This window comes from Oncorhynchus clarkii, chromosome 5 (assembly GCF_045791955.1).
Source record: "Oncorhynchus clarkii lewisi isolate Uvic-CL-2024 chromosome 5, UVic_Ocla_1.0, whole genome shotgun sequence".
Taxonomy (NCBI): domain Eukaryota; kingdom Metazoa; phylum Chordata; class Actinopteri; order Salmoniformes; family Salmonidae; genus Oncorhynchus; species Oncorhynchus clarkii.
This window is the reverse complement of record NC_092151.1, coordinates 88,355,448-88,373,257: the sequence shown is the minus strand read 5'-3', so window position 1 is coordinate 88,373,257 and position 17,810 is coordinate 88,355,448. Positions and strand designations below refer to the sequence as shown.

Below are 17,810 nucleotides of genomic sequence, written 5' to 3'. Positions count from 1 at the left end.
TGCCTTGACAGGAACTAATGGCGATCCATAATAAACCACAGGAAGAGTAGCTGCTGCCTTGGCAGGAACTAATGGGGATCCATAATAAACCCCAGGAAGAGTAGCTGTTGCCTTGGCAGGAACTAATGGGGATCCATAATAAACCCCAGGAAGAGTAGCTGCTGCCTTGGCAGGAACTAATGGGGATCCATAATAAACCCCAGGAAGAGTAGCTGCTGCTTTGGCAGGAACTAATGGGGATCCATAATAAACCCCAGGAAGAGTAGCTGTTGCCTTGGCAGGAACTAATGGGGATCCGTAATAAACCCCAGGAAGAGTAGCTGTTGCCTTGGCAGGAACTAATGGGGATCCATAATAAACCCCAGGAAGAGTAGCTGCTGCCTTGGCAGGAACTAATGGGGATCCATAATAAACCCCAGGAAGAGTAGCTGTTGCCTTGGCAGGAACTAATGGGGATCCATAATAAACCCCAGGAAGAGTAGCTGCTGCCTTGGCAGGAACTAATGGGGATCCATAATAAACCCCAGGAAGAGTAGCTGCTGCCTTGGCAGGAACTAATGGGGATCCATAATAAACCCCAGGAAGAGTAGCTGCTGCCTTGGCAGGAACTAATGGGGATCCATAATAAACCCCAGGAAGAGTAGCTGCTGCCTTGGCAGGAACTAATGGGGATCCATAATAAACCCCAGGAAGAGTAGCTGCTGCCTTGACAGGAACTAATGGGGATCCATAATAAATACAAATACAAAATACCTCCTTGGGGCTGCAGGTGCCATTTCAAGAACAGACTTCATACTTGACTGCTAATGAAGTGCCTACAGTTCTTTCTGTCTTGTGACTGTGTGACTGCACTGTACCTGGCCAGCAGTCACAGGTGTAGTTCCCCTTGTCCTCCACACAGATGGCGCCGTTGAGGCATGGCTGGGACGTGCATGGAGGAGCAGCAGTTTCACAGTGTCGACCAGTGAAGGTGGTCTGAGAGCAGTCGCAGCTGTACCTGAAATGATAAGGATTTTCAGTTACGGATCTTGCAGTTTCAGTGCCAATGACTTTTCCAATAAAAAGTGAAGCTTTGCAGGCAAGTATTAAAGGGAAAGGGGGATAACTAGTCAGTTGTACAACTGAATGCATTCAACTGAAATGTGTCTTCAGCATTTAACCCAACCCCTCTGAATCAGAGAGGTGCGGGGGGGGGGGGCTGCCTTAATCAACATCCACGTCTTCGACGCCTTGCTCATTACGTAGGCGTGTCTTGTTTTACTCCAGACAAATGAATACAAATCTCTCTCTCACTCACAAACTACTGACCCATTCAACCTATCAATACACAGGGCCCCGTTTTGGCATGGCTGGTGATGGCACTCGTCAACGTCGATTTCACAGCGGTCGCCCTGGAAACCGGGCATGCAGGTGCATGAGAAGCCGTTGACGTAGTCATGACAACTCCCGCCGTTGAGGCAGGGCTGTGATTGACACTCGTTAATCTGGACCTCACAGGTGGCACCTGGAACATCAAACATGGCCGTCAGAGGCTCTGTAACATGGACTGTGGTCTTATAAAACACATTGGCCAAACCATCTGGACAGGTCTGTTAGAGAAACATGATGGGGAATGTCAACATGTACCTGTGGGGATCATACTGAGGATGAAATTATTTCATGTTGACTGGCTGACTGATCATCATGCACTGATATTAGAGGCTGTTTCTTTTATAATTTATAATTTTATTTGACCTTTATTTAACTAGGCAAGTCAGTTAAGAACAAATTCTTATTTACAATGACGGCCTACCCTGGCCACACCCCGACAACTCTGGGCCAATTGTGCACCACCCTATGGGACTCCCAATCACGGCCGGATGTGATGCAGCCTGGATTCCAACCAAGGACTGTAGTGACGCCTCTTGCACTGCAGTGCCTCAGACCGCTGCACCACTCGGGAGCCCTTGTGCTGTTGTTTTGTTCATGTTTATTTCTGATCGAAGCACCAATCATCATGTTCTAACATGTTATTCTGAAGCCCAGACACAGGAGGTTGGTGTCACTTTAAATGGGGAGGACGGACTCGTGGTAAAGCCTGGAGCGGAATCGGTGGAATGGTATCAAACACACGGTTTCTATGTGTCACACGGTTTCTATGTGTCACACGGTTTCTATGTGTCACACGGTTTCTATGTGTCACATGGTTTCTATGTGTCACATGGTTTCTATGTGTCACACGGTTTCTATGTGTCACACGGTTTCTATGTGTCACACGGTTTCTATGTGTCACAAGGTTTCTATGTGTTTGATGCCATTCCACTCGCGCCGTTCCAGCCATTATTATGAGCCGACCTCCACTCAGCAGACTCCACTAATCAATCACACTGTAAACCAGAACACAGAGTGATGGAGAGTTCGGCCTTGGACGGGTGGCAAAATAGTAAACAGAGGAGATTTAACAAGATTCGTCCATCTGAAAGTAGCCTTGTATTTAACCTTATCGTACCTAAAATACTCTAAAGAACTAGGATTACCCACAGATTATCTTTAATTAGCATTTCTCTCTATCTTTAACTGTCATAGAGTATGGAAAAGATATAGATATTCTGATATTCTGTGTTTGTTTTTCTTCTTTTAAACATACAGTATGAGCTAGAGAGCATAGAAGAGGGTAGGGGTAGATTGAGGACTAGTGTAATGAGCTCAAACTGACACTAGATGACAACATTGTACACTCATTGGGGCCAGTGGTGAGCAACCTTCATCCCTTGACTGGGAACACACCTGATTCAACTAATCAAAGATATAATTAAAGCCTAGTTGATTACGCAGTGTGTTACTGCTTGGCTGGAGCAAAAGCCTGCACCCATGTAACATTGGGCACCCCTTTACCTGAACCATTTGGAGGTGTTCTCCATACTTTTCACCTAACAATGAAACAGAACCCTTTGCAACCTAAGTTCAGGTAGTACATCCATTTCCCTATTGGTGCATTACTGAACAGAGCCTTGGAGGAGCCGTCTCTTCTCTCCTCTTACCTGTGAACCCCGGGCTGCAGAGGCAGGCGTACCTGCCCACCCTGTCTACGCAGGTGGCTCTGTTCCTGCAGGGCTGCGACACACACTCGTTCACCTCGATCTGGCAGCGCTCACCCTGGAACCCCGGCACGCAGAAACAAGAGTAACCATCACCACGGCTACGGCAGATGGCCCGGTTGTAGCAGGGGTTGGGGAAACACTGGTTCGTTAACGGGGCCGCCGACCTCGCTTTCAGAGGGGATGCACCTGGGGACAGGAAGTCATGTTTTGATTGATTGTCTGACTGATGGGTTTATTTTTTACTATGTTTTTTACCCTCTCAAACAATAACAACAATACATGAGACAATAAATAGACGCACACACATTTCAACAAATATCAATGACATCACACCTGCTCAGACCCACATGTTCCCACAGCAACCATACACATCAATGACATCATACCTGCTCAGACCCAAATGTTCCCACAGCAACCCTACACATTATGACATCACACCTGGTCAGACCCACATGTTCCCACAGCAACCATACACATTATGACATCACACCTGCTCAGACCCAAATGTTCCCACAGCAACCATACACATTATGACATCACACCTGGTCAGACCCACATGTTCCCACAGCAACCATACACATTATGACATCACACCTGGTCAGACCCACATTTTCCCACAGCAACCATACACATTATGACATCACACCTGCTCAGACCCACATTTTCCCACAGCAACCATACACATTATGACATCACACCTGCTCAGACCCACATGTTCCCACAGCAACCATACACATTATGACATCACACCTGCTCAGACCCACATGTTCCCACAGCAACCATACACATTATGACATCACACCTGCTCAGACCCACATGTTCCCACAGCAACCATACACATCACATATGTCTCACAACCTCACTCGCCCTCATCCTTCATCCTCTGGAAATTCACAGTGCTTGTAGCACTCTAAGCCATATGGCCACAAATTGCACTATTCTATTTTTCTCTGTAGCCCACACCTTTCCTATATTTAAATAATAATATATTTGATTCATCCACCCATAACTTGTTTTACACTTAAGAAATGACTCTGCTGTTGTGCTGTATAATTTTGTCTCTTGTATAATACATTATATTCATTAGTTTGACTGTAATTTCATGTTATGTTCCAACACTCCCTCCATCTATATCAGTTATTTTCAAGTCTTGATTCGAATAGTTTATATTTTTTTCTAAGACATTGTCAGTTAGATATGCTCTCTGCAAGGTTTTGTATATCTTACCTATCATATGCGTATCTTTTTCTGAGTCAAATAGGACTCCCTCAGCATTGCTTACAGGTCAAGATTTTGTGAAATGAAACTTTTAAGTTGCATATATTTGAAAATGTCTACATTGGTCAGTCCAACCCGCTTTTTAATTCTGACATGGAAATATTTGTATTTCCTATTACCACATCATTTACGGTTTCTATGCCCCATGTGGGCATAGAATTGAATTGTGAAAAGCTATCCAAGGATTGTTCCATTGGGGTTTGGTTTTAGGGAGTGATATTGGTTCTTGTAGAATTTGTCATTTTCATCCAAATTGTTATAGTGTTCTTAGCTATCGAGTTGTTAATCCTCTTATCTCTATCCTCAGAAAACAAATATGAGAAAATATTCTGGGGATGAGCATGCACATCTTCAATACGTTCCCATTGTTCCTCTTTAGTGCATTTAACTATATGGTCGCAAGTAAAAACCTTGTGTGGCAAGTTGATGCAATTTCAAATCTGGAAGTTTAAAACTATCCTCAGATTTAGGGAGATGTAAAACTTTTCTATTTACTCTATCAGTTTTATTTGCCCATATGAGGTCTGTTATGGCCGAGTATACTTTTTTAAGAATGTCTTTGGTGGAGTGGTTAGTACTACCAAAAAAACAACAACTTTGGGAGCCATTCCATTCTGAAGAAGTTTATTCTACCGGTAAGATTTATGGGAAGATTGTTCCCATATTTAGTTACATCTGCTTTCATGTTGTTGCGTAATGGGATAAAGTTATCTTTATATATTTGTTGTTTGTTGTTATATTAAATTAAGTATTTCATATTTTTTGTGGTTCACTTAAAACTTCTTATGGATGGGGGCAGTATTGAGTAGCTTGGATGAATAAGGTGCCCAGAGTAAACTGCCTGCTACTCAGGCCCATTTGCTAATATATGCATATTGTTGGATTTGAATAGAAAACACGCTGAAGTTTCTAAAACTGTTTGAATGATGTCTGTGCGTATAACAGAACTCATATGGCAGGCAAAAACCTGAGAAAAAATCCAACCAGGAAGTGGGAAATCTGAAGTTTGTAGTTTTTCATGTTTGATGCTTCTACTGTGAAGGAAGGAGGAATGAGAGCTGAATGAGTCAGAGGTCTGCCAGAGTGGCATGAGCTGATCACGCGCGTTCACGTGAGAGTTAGCTTGCATTCCATTGCATTTCTACAGACAAAGGAATTCTCCGGTTGGAAACATTATTGAAGATTTATGATAAAAACATCCCAAAGATTGATTCTATACTTCGTTTGACATGTTTCTACGAACTGTAATATGACTTTTCTTCTGAACTTTCGCCTGGACCTGCCCGCGCGTCGTGAGTTTGGATTGTGTACTAAACGTGCGAACAAAAAGGAGGTATTTGGACATAAATGATGGACTTTATCGAACAAATCAAACATTTATTGTGGAACTGGGATTCCTGGGAGTGCATTCTGATGAAGATCATCAAAGGTAAGTGAATATTTATCATGCTGTTTCTGACTTCTGTTGACTCCACAACATGGCGGATATTTGTATGGCTTGTTTTGTTGTCTGAGCGCTGTACTCAGATTATTGCATGGTGTGCTTTTTCGGTAAAGCTTTTTTGAAATCTGACACAGTGGTTGCATTAAGGAGAAGTTTATCTAAAGTTCCATGCATAACACTTGTATTTTCATCAACATTTATGATGAGTATTTCTGTAAATTGATGTGGCTCTCTGCAAAATCCCTGGATGTTTTGGAACTACTGAACATAACGCGCCAATGTAAACTCAGATATTTGTATATAAATATGAACTTTATCGAACAAAACATACATGTATTGTGTAACATGAAGTCATATGAGTGTCATCTGATGAAGATCATCAAAGTTTAGTGATTCATTTTATCTCTATTTCTGCTAATTGTGACTCCTCTCTTTGGCTGGAAAAATGGCTGTGTTTTTCTGTGACTAGGTGCAGATCTGACATAATCGTTTGGTGTGCTTTCGTCGTAAAGCCTTTTTGAAATCGGACACTGTGGTGGGATTAACAACAAGTTTATCTTTACAATGGCGTAAAATACTTCTATGTTTGAGGAATTTTAATTATGAGATTTCTGTTGTTTTGAATTTGGCACCCTGCACTTTCACTGGCTGTTGTCATATCGATCTCGTTAGCGGGATCTAAGCCATAAGAAGTTGTAAAGGATTTCTGTAGATCATGAGTTATTCTTTGTATGCTGTCAAATCCTCTCACGTGTTTCTAGTTTGACAAGCTGTTTTCAACATCTGATATATTTTTATTTGGTTGTCATATTGGCAGGTTTCCTAGCAACAAACTACATTGCTCAAAAAATAAAGGGAACACTTAAACAACACAATGTAACTCCAAGTCAATCACACTTCTGTAAAATCAAACTGTCCACTTAGGAAGCAACACTGATTGACAATAAATTTAACATGCTGTTGTGCAAATGGAATAGACAACAGGTGGAAATTATAGGCAATTAGCAAGACACCCCCAATAAAGGAGTGGTTCTGCAGGTGGTGACCACAGACCACTTCTCAGTTCCTATGCTTCCTGGCTGATGTTTTGGTCACTTTTGAATGCTGGCGGTGCTTTCACTCTAGTGGTAGCATCCCACACAAGTGGCTCAGGTAGTGCAACTCATCCAGGATGGCACATCAATGTGAGCTGTGGCAAGAAGGTTTGCTGTGTCTGTCAGCGTAGTGTCCAGAGCATGGAGGCGCTACCAGGAGACAGGCCAGTACATCAGGAGAAGTGGAGGAGGCCGTAGGAGGGCAACAACCCAGCAGCAGGACCGCTACCTCCGCCTTTGTGCAAGGAGGAGCAGGAGGAGCACTGCCAGAGCCCTGCAAAATGACCTCCAGCAGGCCACAAATGTGCATGTGTCTGCTCAAATGGTCAGAAACAGACTCCATGAGGGTGGTATGAGGGCCCGACGTCCACAGGTGGGGGTTGTGCTTACAGCCCAACACCGTGCAGGACGTTTGGCATTTGCCAGAGAACACCAAGATTGGCAAATTCGCCACTGGCGTCCTGTGCTCTTCACAGATGAAAGCAGGTTCACACTGAGCACATGTGACAGACGTGACAGAACGTTCTGCTGCCTGCAACATCCTCCAGCATGACCGGTTTGGCAGTGGGTCAGACATGGTGTGGGGTGGCATTTCTTTGGGGGGCCGCACAGCCCTCCATGTGCTCGCCAGAGGTAGCCTGACTGCCATTAGGTACTGAGATGAGATCCTCAGACCCCTTGTGAGACCATATGCTGGTGCGGCTGGCCCTGGGTTCCTCCTAATGCAAGACAATGCTAGACCTCATGTGGCTGGAGTGTGTCAGCAGTTCCTGCAAGAGGAAGGCATTGATGCTATGGACCGTTCCCCAGACCTGAATCCAATTGAGCACATCTGGGACATCATGCCTCGCTCCATCCACCATTGCACCACAGACTGTCCAGGAGTTGGCGGATGCTTTAGTCCAGGTCTGGGAGGAGATCCCTCAGGAGACCATCCGCCACCTCATCAGGAGCATGCCCAGGCGTTGTAGGGAGGTCATACAGGCACGTGGAGCCCACACACACTACTGAGCCTCATTTTGACTTGTTTTAAGGACATTACATCAAAGTTGGATCAGCCTGTAGTGTGGTTTTCCACTTTAATTTTGAGTGTGACTCCAAATCCAGACCTCCATGGGTTGATAAATTTGATTTCCATTGATAATTTTTGTGTGATTTTGTTGTCAGCACATTCAACTATGTAAAGAAAAAAGTATTTAATAAGAATATTTCATTCATTCAGATCTAGGATGTGTTATTTTAGTGTTCCCTTTATTTTTTTGAGCAGTGTATTTAGCTAGCTTCTAGCCTAGTGTTGTTGTTGAGTATACTGAGGAGAAGGCAACAACACTAACTTTTCTAGCTAGGCCAGGCAAAATCGGGCATCATCAGCTCATTGTTATGGATGTATCCAAATGAATGCCAATAGAAAATAGCTAAACAAACGCAAATGCAGCTACTTTGCTGTTATTCTGACTGCAGAGGTTGTGACCGTGTTAGCCGTAGCTAGATGGCTAGCTAGCAAACAAGGGACATAAAGAATGAACGAGCATAGCAACGGAACATAAAGTACCAACGACTGGGTTGTGTCCATAAATATCAAACCAATCGAACGAACGACTGGGTCATGTCTCTAGAAACCAAAAGATGACTAAGTATCTTATATACTAAGTAATCTTATATAAATGAAAATTTCAACAAAATAATGTTATTTCTACCGGTAAATGTGTGCTTTAGTATTGTTTTCTTTGGCAATTGTGGTATAAACGAGATAAAGGCTTCCATTCTGTACATTACCTTGGAAAAATGAACTCTGCTGACTCGTCCATTATTTCCAAGGTAATGTACAGAACATCACTGTTTATCCCTTACTTAACCTGTAGTTGTTGGCTCTCTTCAAGAGTAAAAAATAATATTCCTGCTTAAGTTCTGAAATTTTATTTTCTTCTTTACCTTGTAAAAATGTTTAGGGCTTTTTCTAAGATAGGGATTTATTTATATTTTTCTTGAATTAAAATGTTGAACTCAGATTTAACTTTAGCAGAGTATAATATTATCATTCCCCTAATGTACCCCTTAAAAGCATCCCAAATTATGTCGGGGTTCGGCTTTACTCTGTCCTCTATGTCTGCATTTGTAATGGTAAAGGCCTTTATTTTTTAAATTTAAGTATTTAATACATTTCGGGTCTTGAAGATGCACTCTGTTCATTCTCCATATTCTGCCATTATGTGTGTTTCTGTTTTTGCACATGGGTGGAACATTCCAGACCCGGAGGGCCAAAGGTGTGCAGGCTTTAGTTCCGGACGTGCACTAAAATGTCTGATTCAACTAATAGCAATTGATCTTCAGGGGGAAACTGAAATATGTCACAGCAGACTTATTCTGATATCCTGTATATTATTCTCAAGGTGTCTTTCATACATTCTCTGTCTCTTTTACATTGTCGTACAAATGTCAGTACTACTAAAAAATGTACTCGTGAGGATAAACTAAAAGGGATTCATATGTCTACTAATGTATTTTATTCTCTCAGCAGTGTGTTACAATGAGTCAAGTTTTGCATTGTCACACATAGCAATTGTGTCCAATAGCGTATGACACAAAAGGCTCTCTCTCCTCCTATGAAAAGCGGCCTGCTCGCTCCCCATTCTCGTCTCCGGTACAAGGACGTTTTGGAACTTAATAGCCTCACAAAGCATCACAGCTGGCCTCCATGGCAACCAATTCCACGGTTCTGTTTCTGCAGTCTCTCTATCGCCATGGCGACCGCAGGCGGACAGAAGTCAGTAATTTATCAATGCATTCATTCCTAGTACAGCCTCGGTGCTGCTGTGCATCTACTTAATCGCACAGCACAGCAGAGATTAATGACACAACGCCTGCCAATCACAGCTATGTTTCTGTTCTGTTCATTAGTTTGGCTGTAAACATGTTGCCTCCCATACTAATTAGTGGATTAATCCATTCACGTGTTTGTCCAACACGTCTACCAGGGGAGAGAGGAATTAACCGAATAGCTCCTCCTAATGCCCGGCTTACTGGAATATAGAACATCCATTCAGATGAACGTATAATTTACAGATCAAGGATGGCCAATCCTTCTCCTGGAGAGATAATTTTTACGGTACCTCGGGTGTGTTACAATAGGGATGGAGCAAAAGCCTTCCAACCCAGTAGCTCTCCAGGAGGACATAGAGTATATTCTATAGCACCCATTTCAACCAGTAAACACTCATCTACTCATTCAAGGGTTTTTCTTTATTTTTATAATTTTCTACATTGTAGAATAATAGAAGACATCAAAACTATGAAATAACACATATGGAATCATGTAGTAACCAAAAATGTGTTAAACAAATGAAAATACATTAATATTTGAGATTCTTCACAGTAGCCACCCTTTGCCTTGATGACAGCTTTGCACACTCTTGGCATTCTCTCAACCAGCTTGACCTGGAATGCTTTTCCAACAGTCTTGAAGGAGTTCTCACATATGATGAGATCCAGACAAGTCACACATGGCACATAACTTCTCCTACAGTATCACACACTACTTCAATTATCACAAGAATATAAGTTTAACAAGTAACAGCCAGGTCGACACAGGTAGAGGTAGAGGTAGATCAGGTAGAGGTCATTCTGGGGTAAATTATTTCATAAATCCATTATGAGCTTGCTCTTTATTTAACTCCTACAGTTGTGGCCAAAAGTGTTGAGAATGACACAAATATACATTTTCACAAAGGCTGCCTCAGTTTGTATGATGGCAATATGCATATACTCCAGAATGTTATGAAGAGTGATCAGATGAATTGCAATTAATTGCAAAGTCCCTCTTTGCCATGCAAATGAACTGAATCCCCCCCAAAATTTCCATTGCATTTCAGCCCTGCCACAAAAGGACCAGCTGACATCATGTCAGTGATTCTCTCGTTAACACAGGTGTGAGTGTTGACGAGGACAAGGCTGGAGATCACTCTGTCATGCTGATTGAGTACGAATAACAGACTGGAAGCTTCAAAAGGAGGGTGGTGCTTGGAATCATTGTTCTTCCTCTGTCAACCATGGTTACCTGCAAGGAAACACGAGCCGTCATCATTGCTTTGCTCATAAAGGGCTTCACAGGCAAGGATATTGCTGCCAGTAAGATTGCACCTAAATCAACCATTTATCGGATCATCAAGAACTTCAAGGTGAGCGGTTCAATTGTTGTAAAGAAGGCTTCAGGGCGCCAAAGAAAGTTCAGCAAGCGCCAGGACCGTCTCCTAAAGTTGATTTGTGTGCGGGATCGGGGCACCACCAGTACAGAGCTTGCTCAGGAATGGAAGGTGTGAGTGCATCTGCACGCACAGTGAGGCAAAGACTTTTGGAGGGTGGCCTGGTGTCAAGAAGGGTAGCAAAGAAGCCACTTCTCTCCAGGAAAAACCTCAGGGACAGACTGATATTCTACAAAAGGTACAGGGATTGGACAGCTGATGAATCCCCTTTCCAATTGTTTGGGGCATCCGGAAAAAAGCTTGTCCGGAAAAGACAAGGTGAGCACTACCATCAGTCCTGTGTCATGCCAACAGTAAAGCATCCTGAGACCATTCATGTGTGGGGTTGCTTCTCAGCCAAGGGAGTGGGCTCACTCACAATTTTGCCTAAGAACACAGCCATGAATAAAGAATGGTACCAACACATCCTCCGAGAGCAACTTCTCCCAACCATCCAGGAACAGTTTGGTGATGAACAATGCCTTTTCCAGCATGATGGAGCACCTTTACATAAGTGGCCATAAGTGGCTAAGGGAACAAAACATTGATATTTTGGGTCCATGACCAGGAAACTCCCCAGATCTTAATCCCATTGAGAACTTATGGTCAATCCTCAAGAGGCGGGTGGACAAACAAAACCCCACAAATTCTGACAAACTCCAAGCATTGGTTATGCAAGAATGGGCTGCCATCAGTCAGGATGTGGCCCAGAAGTTAATTGACAGCATGCCAGGGCGGATTGCAGAGGTCTTGAAAAAGAAGGGTCAACACTGCAAATATTGACTCTTTGCATCAACTTCATGTAATTGTCAATAAAAGCGTTGGACACTTATGAAATACTTGTAATTCTACTTCAGTATTCCATAGTAACATCTGATAAAAATATGTAAAGACACTGAAGCAGCAAACTTTGTGGAAATGTATATGTAATTCTCAAAACTTTTGGCCACGACTGTACGTACAGTATAAACAACACATCCCAAAGCAGAAAGGGGCTACATTGCTGTTATTGGACAAAATGCTAAACTCAAGTAAGCAAACAAACACTCACCAGATCCTACATGTTACCAAACACTCACTAGATCCTACATGTTACCAAACAGTCACCAGATCCTACATGTTAACAAACACTCACCAGATCCTACATGTTACCAAACACTCACCAGATCCTACATGTTACCAAACACTCACCAGATCCTACATGTTACCAAACACTCACCAGATCCTACATGTTACCAAATGAGGCAGAACATTCCTAAACATTACACCTGACAGAGAGATATACTGTAACAGAATAAAGATGAATCACTTCCGTCTCCTCATCCCTTAGATCAGTGGTCACCAACCTTTTTTGAGTCGAGATCACTTCCTCAGTTAAAATGCAAGCTTAGATCTACCATTCAAAAAAGAATAACACATAAATCTATGCAACATGAACCTATTAAAAACAGTACCAGTGAGGTTTGTTCAGTAGGCTACAGGCACAAAACATTCTCACCGCATATTGGCTTTGCTTGAATTGCCCTGCCCATGCTTTGTCGTTTTTCTCAGACCATTTAAAAAAATATACTTCAACATTTGAGGTAGGATTGTCATGCGTAGGTGTAATAGGTGGCAGGGAAGTCAGGCGCAGGAGAGTCAAATGGAGTGTAAAATGGAGTCTTTTAATAAAGTCCACGGAGTATGCTCCATAACACTAAATGTACATAAACATGGGTACGAGGACCCGACGCACACCTATACAACAATCACACTACACTGACAATAAAACAATCTCTGACAAAGACATGAGGGGAAACAGAGGGTTAAATACACAACAGGTAATGAATGGGATTGAAAACAGGTGTATGGGAAGACAAGACAAAACCAATGGAAAATGAAAAAAAAGGATCAATGATGGCTAGAAGACCGGTGACGTCGAACGCCGAGCACGGCCCGAACAAGGAGAGGCAACGACTTCGGCAGAAGTCGTGACAAGGATATATGATCACATTGGTTTTAGCTGTTGTATTATTTGTAACACACAGCTGAGTGAGAATAAATGTAAATCATTTGCTTTTATTTTATTTTACTGGTCTGATGGAGAATGCCTGCATCTGATGGTCAGTCTCAGCAGAGGGAGAGGGCAGCAGACTGAAGGTTCACCTCTCAACGTCCCTCAGCTCTCCCTTGCCTCCGCTGACACTGACCCAAAAGGGACACCATCTTCCAGCTGATGGCGAAACTCAATTCGCATCACATTATTTCTGCCTCATGCACAAATTCATGTTGTTACTCCTATGACCGGAGAAAGTGAAATATTCGTGGATATTAAAAAAAGATCCATGCGGCTAATGGTAAGAACGCAAGCCTATCGATACCCTTTCCTACTCCTTTCAGCTGCAGTGCTGGTTGTAGCGCAAGTGGAAGTAGGGAGAACACACAGTTTATGGATTATAAAAAAGTGTTGAATAGAAAGTGGATAGTGCTGAGTAAAAACACGAACTCACTCATAAAAAAGCAGATCTTTGCTGTATTCATTGACAGTCGCTCTCTAGTCATGGTTTTCACATTTTTGAAATCTCACAGTATCAATTTAGATGTAGATGTCGTTTCCGCCTACTACGTTACTACAGACATGGTAATGTGAGCCATCCGATTGGCAAGTGGTAGGCATATAGTGCACTTGATTTGCTCCCCCCGGACCTGCCGGGAAGGCAGAGTTTCTACCTTTAGACATTTGAAATGGTTCAAAACATTTGTTTTATTTTACCTTTATTTAAGGCAAGTCAGTTAAGAACCAATTCTTATTTTCAATGATGGCCTAGGAACAGTGGGTTAACTGCCTTGTTCAGGGGCAGAACTACAGATTTTTACCTTGTCAGCTCGGGGATTTGATCTTGCAACCTTTCGGTTACAAGTCCAACACTCTAACGACTAGGCTACCTGACACCCAAAATGGCGCACAGGGCAGCTGAATCGGGTGCACTTACCGCTAACAACGCGTGATGAATAAGAAAACTAACTCTAGGATACGCACCAACAATGGATGATATCAACGACAAGGATTTCCCCAAACATGGCAACCCAAAGTTGCCATAACCACCCAGCAGAATCAGATCATCAACAGTGGCAGGCCGTGTAATGGATGGAATGCGTGTAAGAAGGGACCCACAGCATTTAACACACAGAGGGGTGTGAAGTGCACACCTGTTTTCATTTTGGTTCATTCCAGCGGGCCTTTCTCAAAGCTGGATATGACCATAAACGATGAATGGCCTGCCATGTTGGGGGTGTGCACTGCATGACGATTGTTTGAAGGTTTGGGATTTACAGAGTTCCATGTTATGCAGGTGACGCAACCATAATGGTATATCACATCAATTTACCCAGGAATGTATTGCGCCACAAATCTTAGCTTTCCAGTCCATTCAAATTACAGATATGTATTGGTAAAGTAGGTGAACAGATCAGTCAAATTTCTGACTGGAAAGGTGAGTGACTGTCAAAATGGTCAAATCAGAACAATCAGTGACTGTCAAAATGGTCGAATCAGACCAATCAGTGACTGTCAAAATGGTCAAATCAGACCAATCACGGTGGTGCAATCACACTTTCCACGTGGACAATGGCACAGCTTACTCATCCTCTCTCTCCTTAGTATCATTTGTGAAGGACAATCAATTAAACAGAGAGCCTCCAGATTTTCACTAGAGCAGCTTATGAGTGTCTAGACCTCATCTCAGCATGACCCTGGTTGGGGGTTGATGTCCAGGTGGGCTCGGGAAGGTCTGGGGAGAATATCGGGTGTCCAGCCATATGTCCACTATCATGGACTATCAGCTGGAAGTACGTAGATCCAAGGCAGATCAGACACTGGATCATCCAGTGTGCATTACCAGTGCGCACACACACACACACACACACACGCACGCACGCACACACACACACGATCCCAACTGGGCAAAAACTGGATGAAACCATGTCATTCCAACAACAAAAAATGAATGTGAAATTCAATGTTTTTTTTTCACCCAACGTTTAACCTAAATCCAATGACATTGTGAAATTTGTTTATGATTTTACATTGAATTCATGTTAGTTGACAACTCAACCAAATGTAAACTAAAAACTAGACGTTGAACTGACGTCCCATTGGGGGACACACACCGTCAAGGCTGCCAACTGCGGCCAAACATCCTGGCCTTGCCAACACCAACAGGTTGTTGACGGAGATGCCTTTTAATCAATCAATTAATCAGGAAATACTTTTTTGAAAACAGAATAAGTGTTGCATGGCATTCATTTAAGAAACCACAGTCCCTTTATAAGACCAAGAGGTCTTCCTGTGAGGCATATCAGTACCCTAATATTCAACCAAAAGCCTGTTGACTAATGGTGCATTCAAAACGTAGCGCCAGCCAACCAAACATCCCCTCCCACAGCATGTAAGGCCTCTTTCATATGCTAATGGCGGTATAGCTCTTTGTTCAGTGCTATCTCTTGTAGAAAGGCCCTTTCATTTTTGCAGCACATGTGGAGGGGAGATCTGACCGGCCTTTCTTTCACAGACTGACTGATGCGCACACAGGCTGGTGTGTTTGCTTGTTTCAGTGGTGATAACAGAACAAGCATGCACAAGCACACACACACACACAAGCGCTCACATGCACACACAGACTCACACACAGACCCACACACAGACTCAAACACACTCTTAGGAGTATTGGAGACATAGAATATGCCCCCCCCGTGGGGGCTTACGCTGCACCTCATTGTTGGGTCTGTCTTTGTGTGCTCGTTTAGCTTCAGAGCTCCTTACAGAATGTGCCATGAACACTGGGAGATAGCAGTGATGTCACCCCTTACATTTCCAATTGAGATTCAAGGCATGCCAGTTAGAATCACTATATCCAATCAGAAACAACAGTCTACTGATCAGCTACTTAACAATAGTTGTTGTGACACATGCAGCTCAGGGGTTAGAGAGTAGAGAATGCCCCTGATCAGGGAAAGGGCAGGTATGCCAATAACAAATACTTTTAAGATCTCCTACACACTTACAGCTGAGGGCATCATTTCTGTAAGGACAATTAAAAAACATAGATATCCTACATGTAAATGGATACTTTTTCATGCCTATATAAGCGGGTTATAGGACTGTTATTAACACTCATTAAAAATAAAAACAAATGGATCACACTGGTTCAATTCGAAATTGTTGGCTACTACTGTGATGGATTCATAAACACTTTCAGACGATCCCTTAATATATTTGAATTAGAGCACGAGGATGATCTGATCAGCATTATTTTCAGAAGAAACGCAGCAGCAGTAATGGTGCGCTATACAAATCATTTTATGTAACTTAACCTGTTTAGCACGACAAGTAGTGGCAAGGAGTGGAATGATAGCTAAACAGACGGGTACACAGACTAGGGTGACAACACAATAATCAATAAACCCAAACACCAGATGAAACTTTATACTTCAGCCTATGTCGTCTAAAAAAACTGCGAAATGAGAATTGAACAGTTATCAACTGGTATAACCAAAAAAATACATAATAAAAGTACCCTTACTCACCATCTATCCCTATGGTTAGTGTACCATAGATGACCAAGGCGAAAGCAAGTGAATGAAACCTAATAGATCGCAATAAATCCATATTCGGGATAGAAAATCATCCTGCTCGCTCTGTGTGAAGCATGTTGGTAGGCTCTCTCTCTGATGTGCTGCCTGTGCTTGTTGTGAACTCAAGTGCCACTATTCCTGAGCTCCGCTCACCAATCACTTGATGCGCCCTTGTCCCCTGACGCACCAATGGGCTCTCTCTGCGGTGAGCTCTTCAGATGATCCTCAATCAAACGTGAACGCTATAAAAAGGCCGCCAGGGAAGCGGATTGCTGGTGTTTGTTCAATATAGCACCAGTAAGTGAGATGGTCTGTCAGTGTTGAAATACTTTAATGTAAGTGGATGGGAAGGAGGAAACGGTGCATATTTTATACATAATGAGAATGGCTCTTTCAGGCTCCAGCACCGCACTGAATAGCCTAATCACGAGGGAAGATGTAGCCTAGAATGCTGTCTTCCACTGCTGCTCTATCAGCCTTCTCTTATCGCCAACTGAGAGCCTGAACACTGTAGACCTAATTAAAAAAAGTACAGATGTTGCATACAACACACACAACTCAATCAAACACAAAGTACCAGTCAATGCAATTTAATTTACATGATTTTGTGCAACATTTGTTCCACTGGTTAACTTTTGAATTGGACAACAGAAGGCCAAACGTAGCACTCACTATATGGTTCAAATGATTTTCGCCAACAAGCATTGCATCACGTATCAACATTTATTTACTAATTTAGTAGGCTATGTGGAAGACATAGCCACACCTGAATGTTGTCTTAAGTGATAATAATAAACTGTCTGAACCGTGAATACAAAGCCACAGTAGGTTACAACGTCTAGCTAAGAACTACAAAATATAATATTCAACGTCGCCCCCTTCCTGAGTGGCATCTGATGACTGTAGTGCGCTTCTCGGAGTAGGCGCGGCTTATGGCAGTTTAAACATTTTTAGGATCTCTGATTGGCCATTCATTGTTTACCCCACAGCGATTGGAACATAAAGCGGCCAACCTACGATATGATTGGCTAACAAAGTAAATCGAAATTCAAACTGAACGTAA

General features: G+C 42.7%; 1 protein-coding gene across 1 annotated transcript in view; it reads right to left on the bottom strand.

The window, feature by feature from the left end:
• The window catches only part of LOC139409511 (crumbs cell polarity complex component 1), a 55,975-nt gene extending 39,152 nt beyond the window's left edge, over positions 1-16,823 (bottom strand). Inside the window, exons 1-4 of the mRNA XM_071154772.1 lie at positions 16,700-16,823; positions 3,021-3,266; positions 1,309-1,504; positions 858-997 (exon numbers count right to left, since the gene is read on the bottom strand). Coding sequence (XP_071010873.1) covers positions 858-997; positions 1,309-1,504; positions 3,021-3,266; positions 16,700-16,781 — 664 coding nt within the window. The 5' untranslated portion in view covers positions 16,782-16,823. The remainder of the gene's footprint in view (positions 1-857; positions 998-1,308; positions 1,505-3,020; positions 3,267-16,699) is intronic.
• Positions 16,824-17,810: the final 987 nt, after the last annotated feature.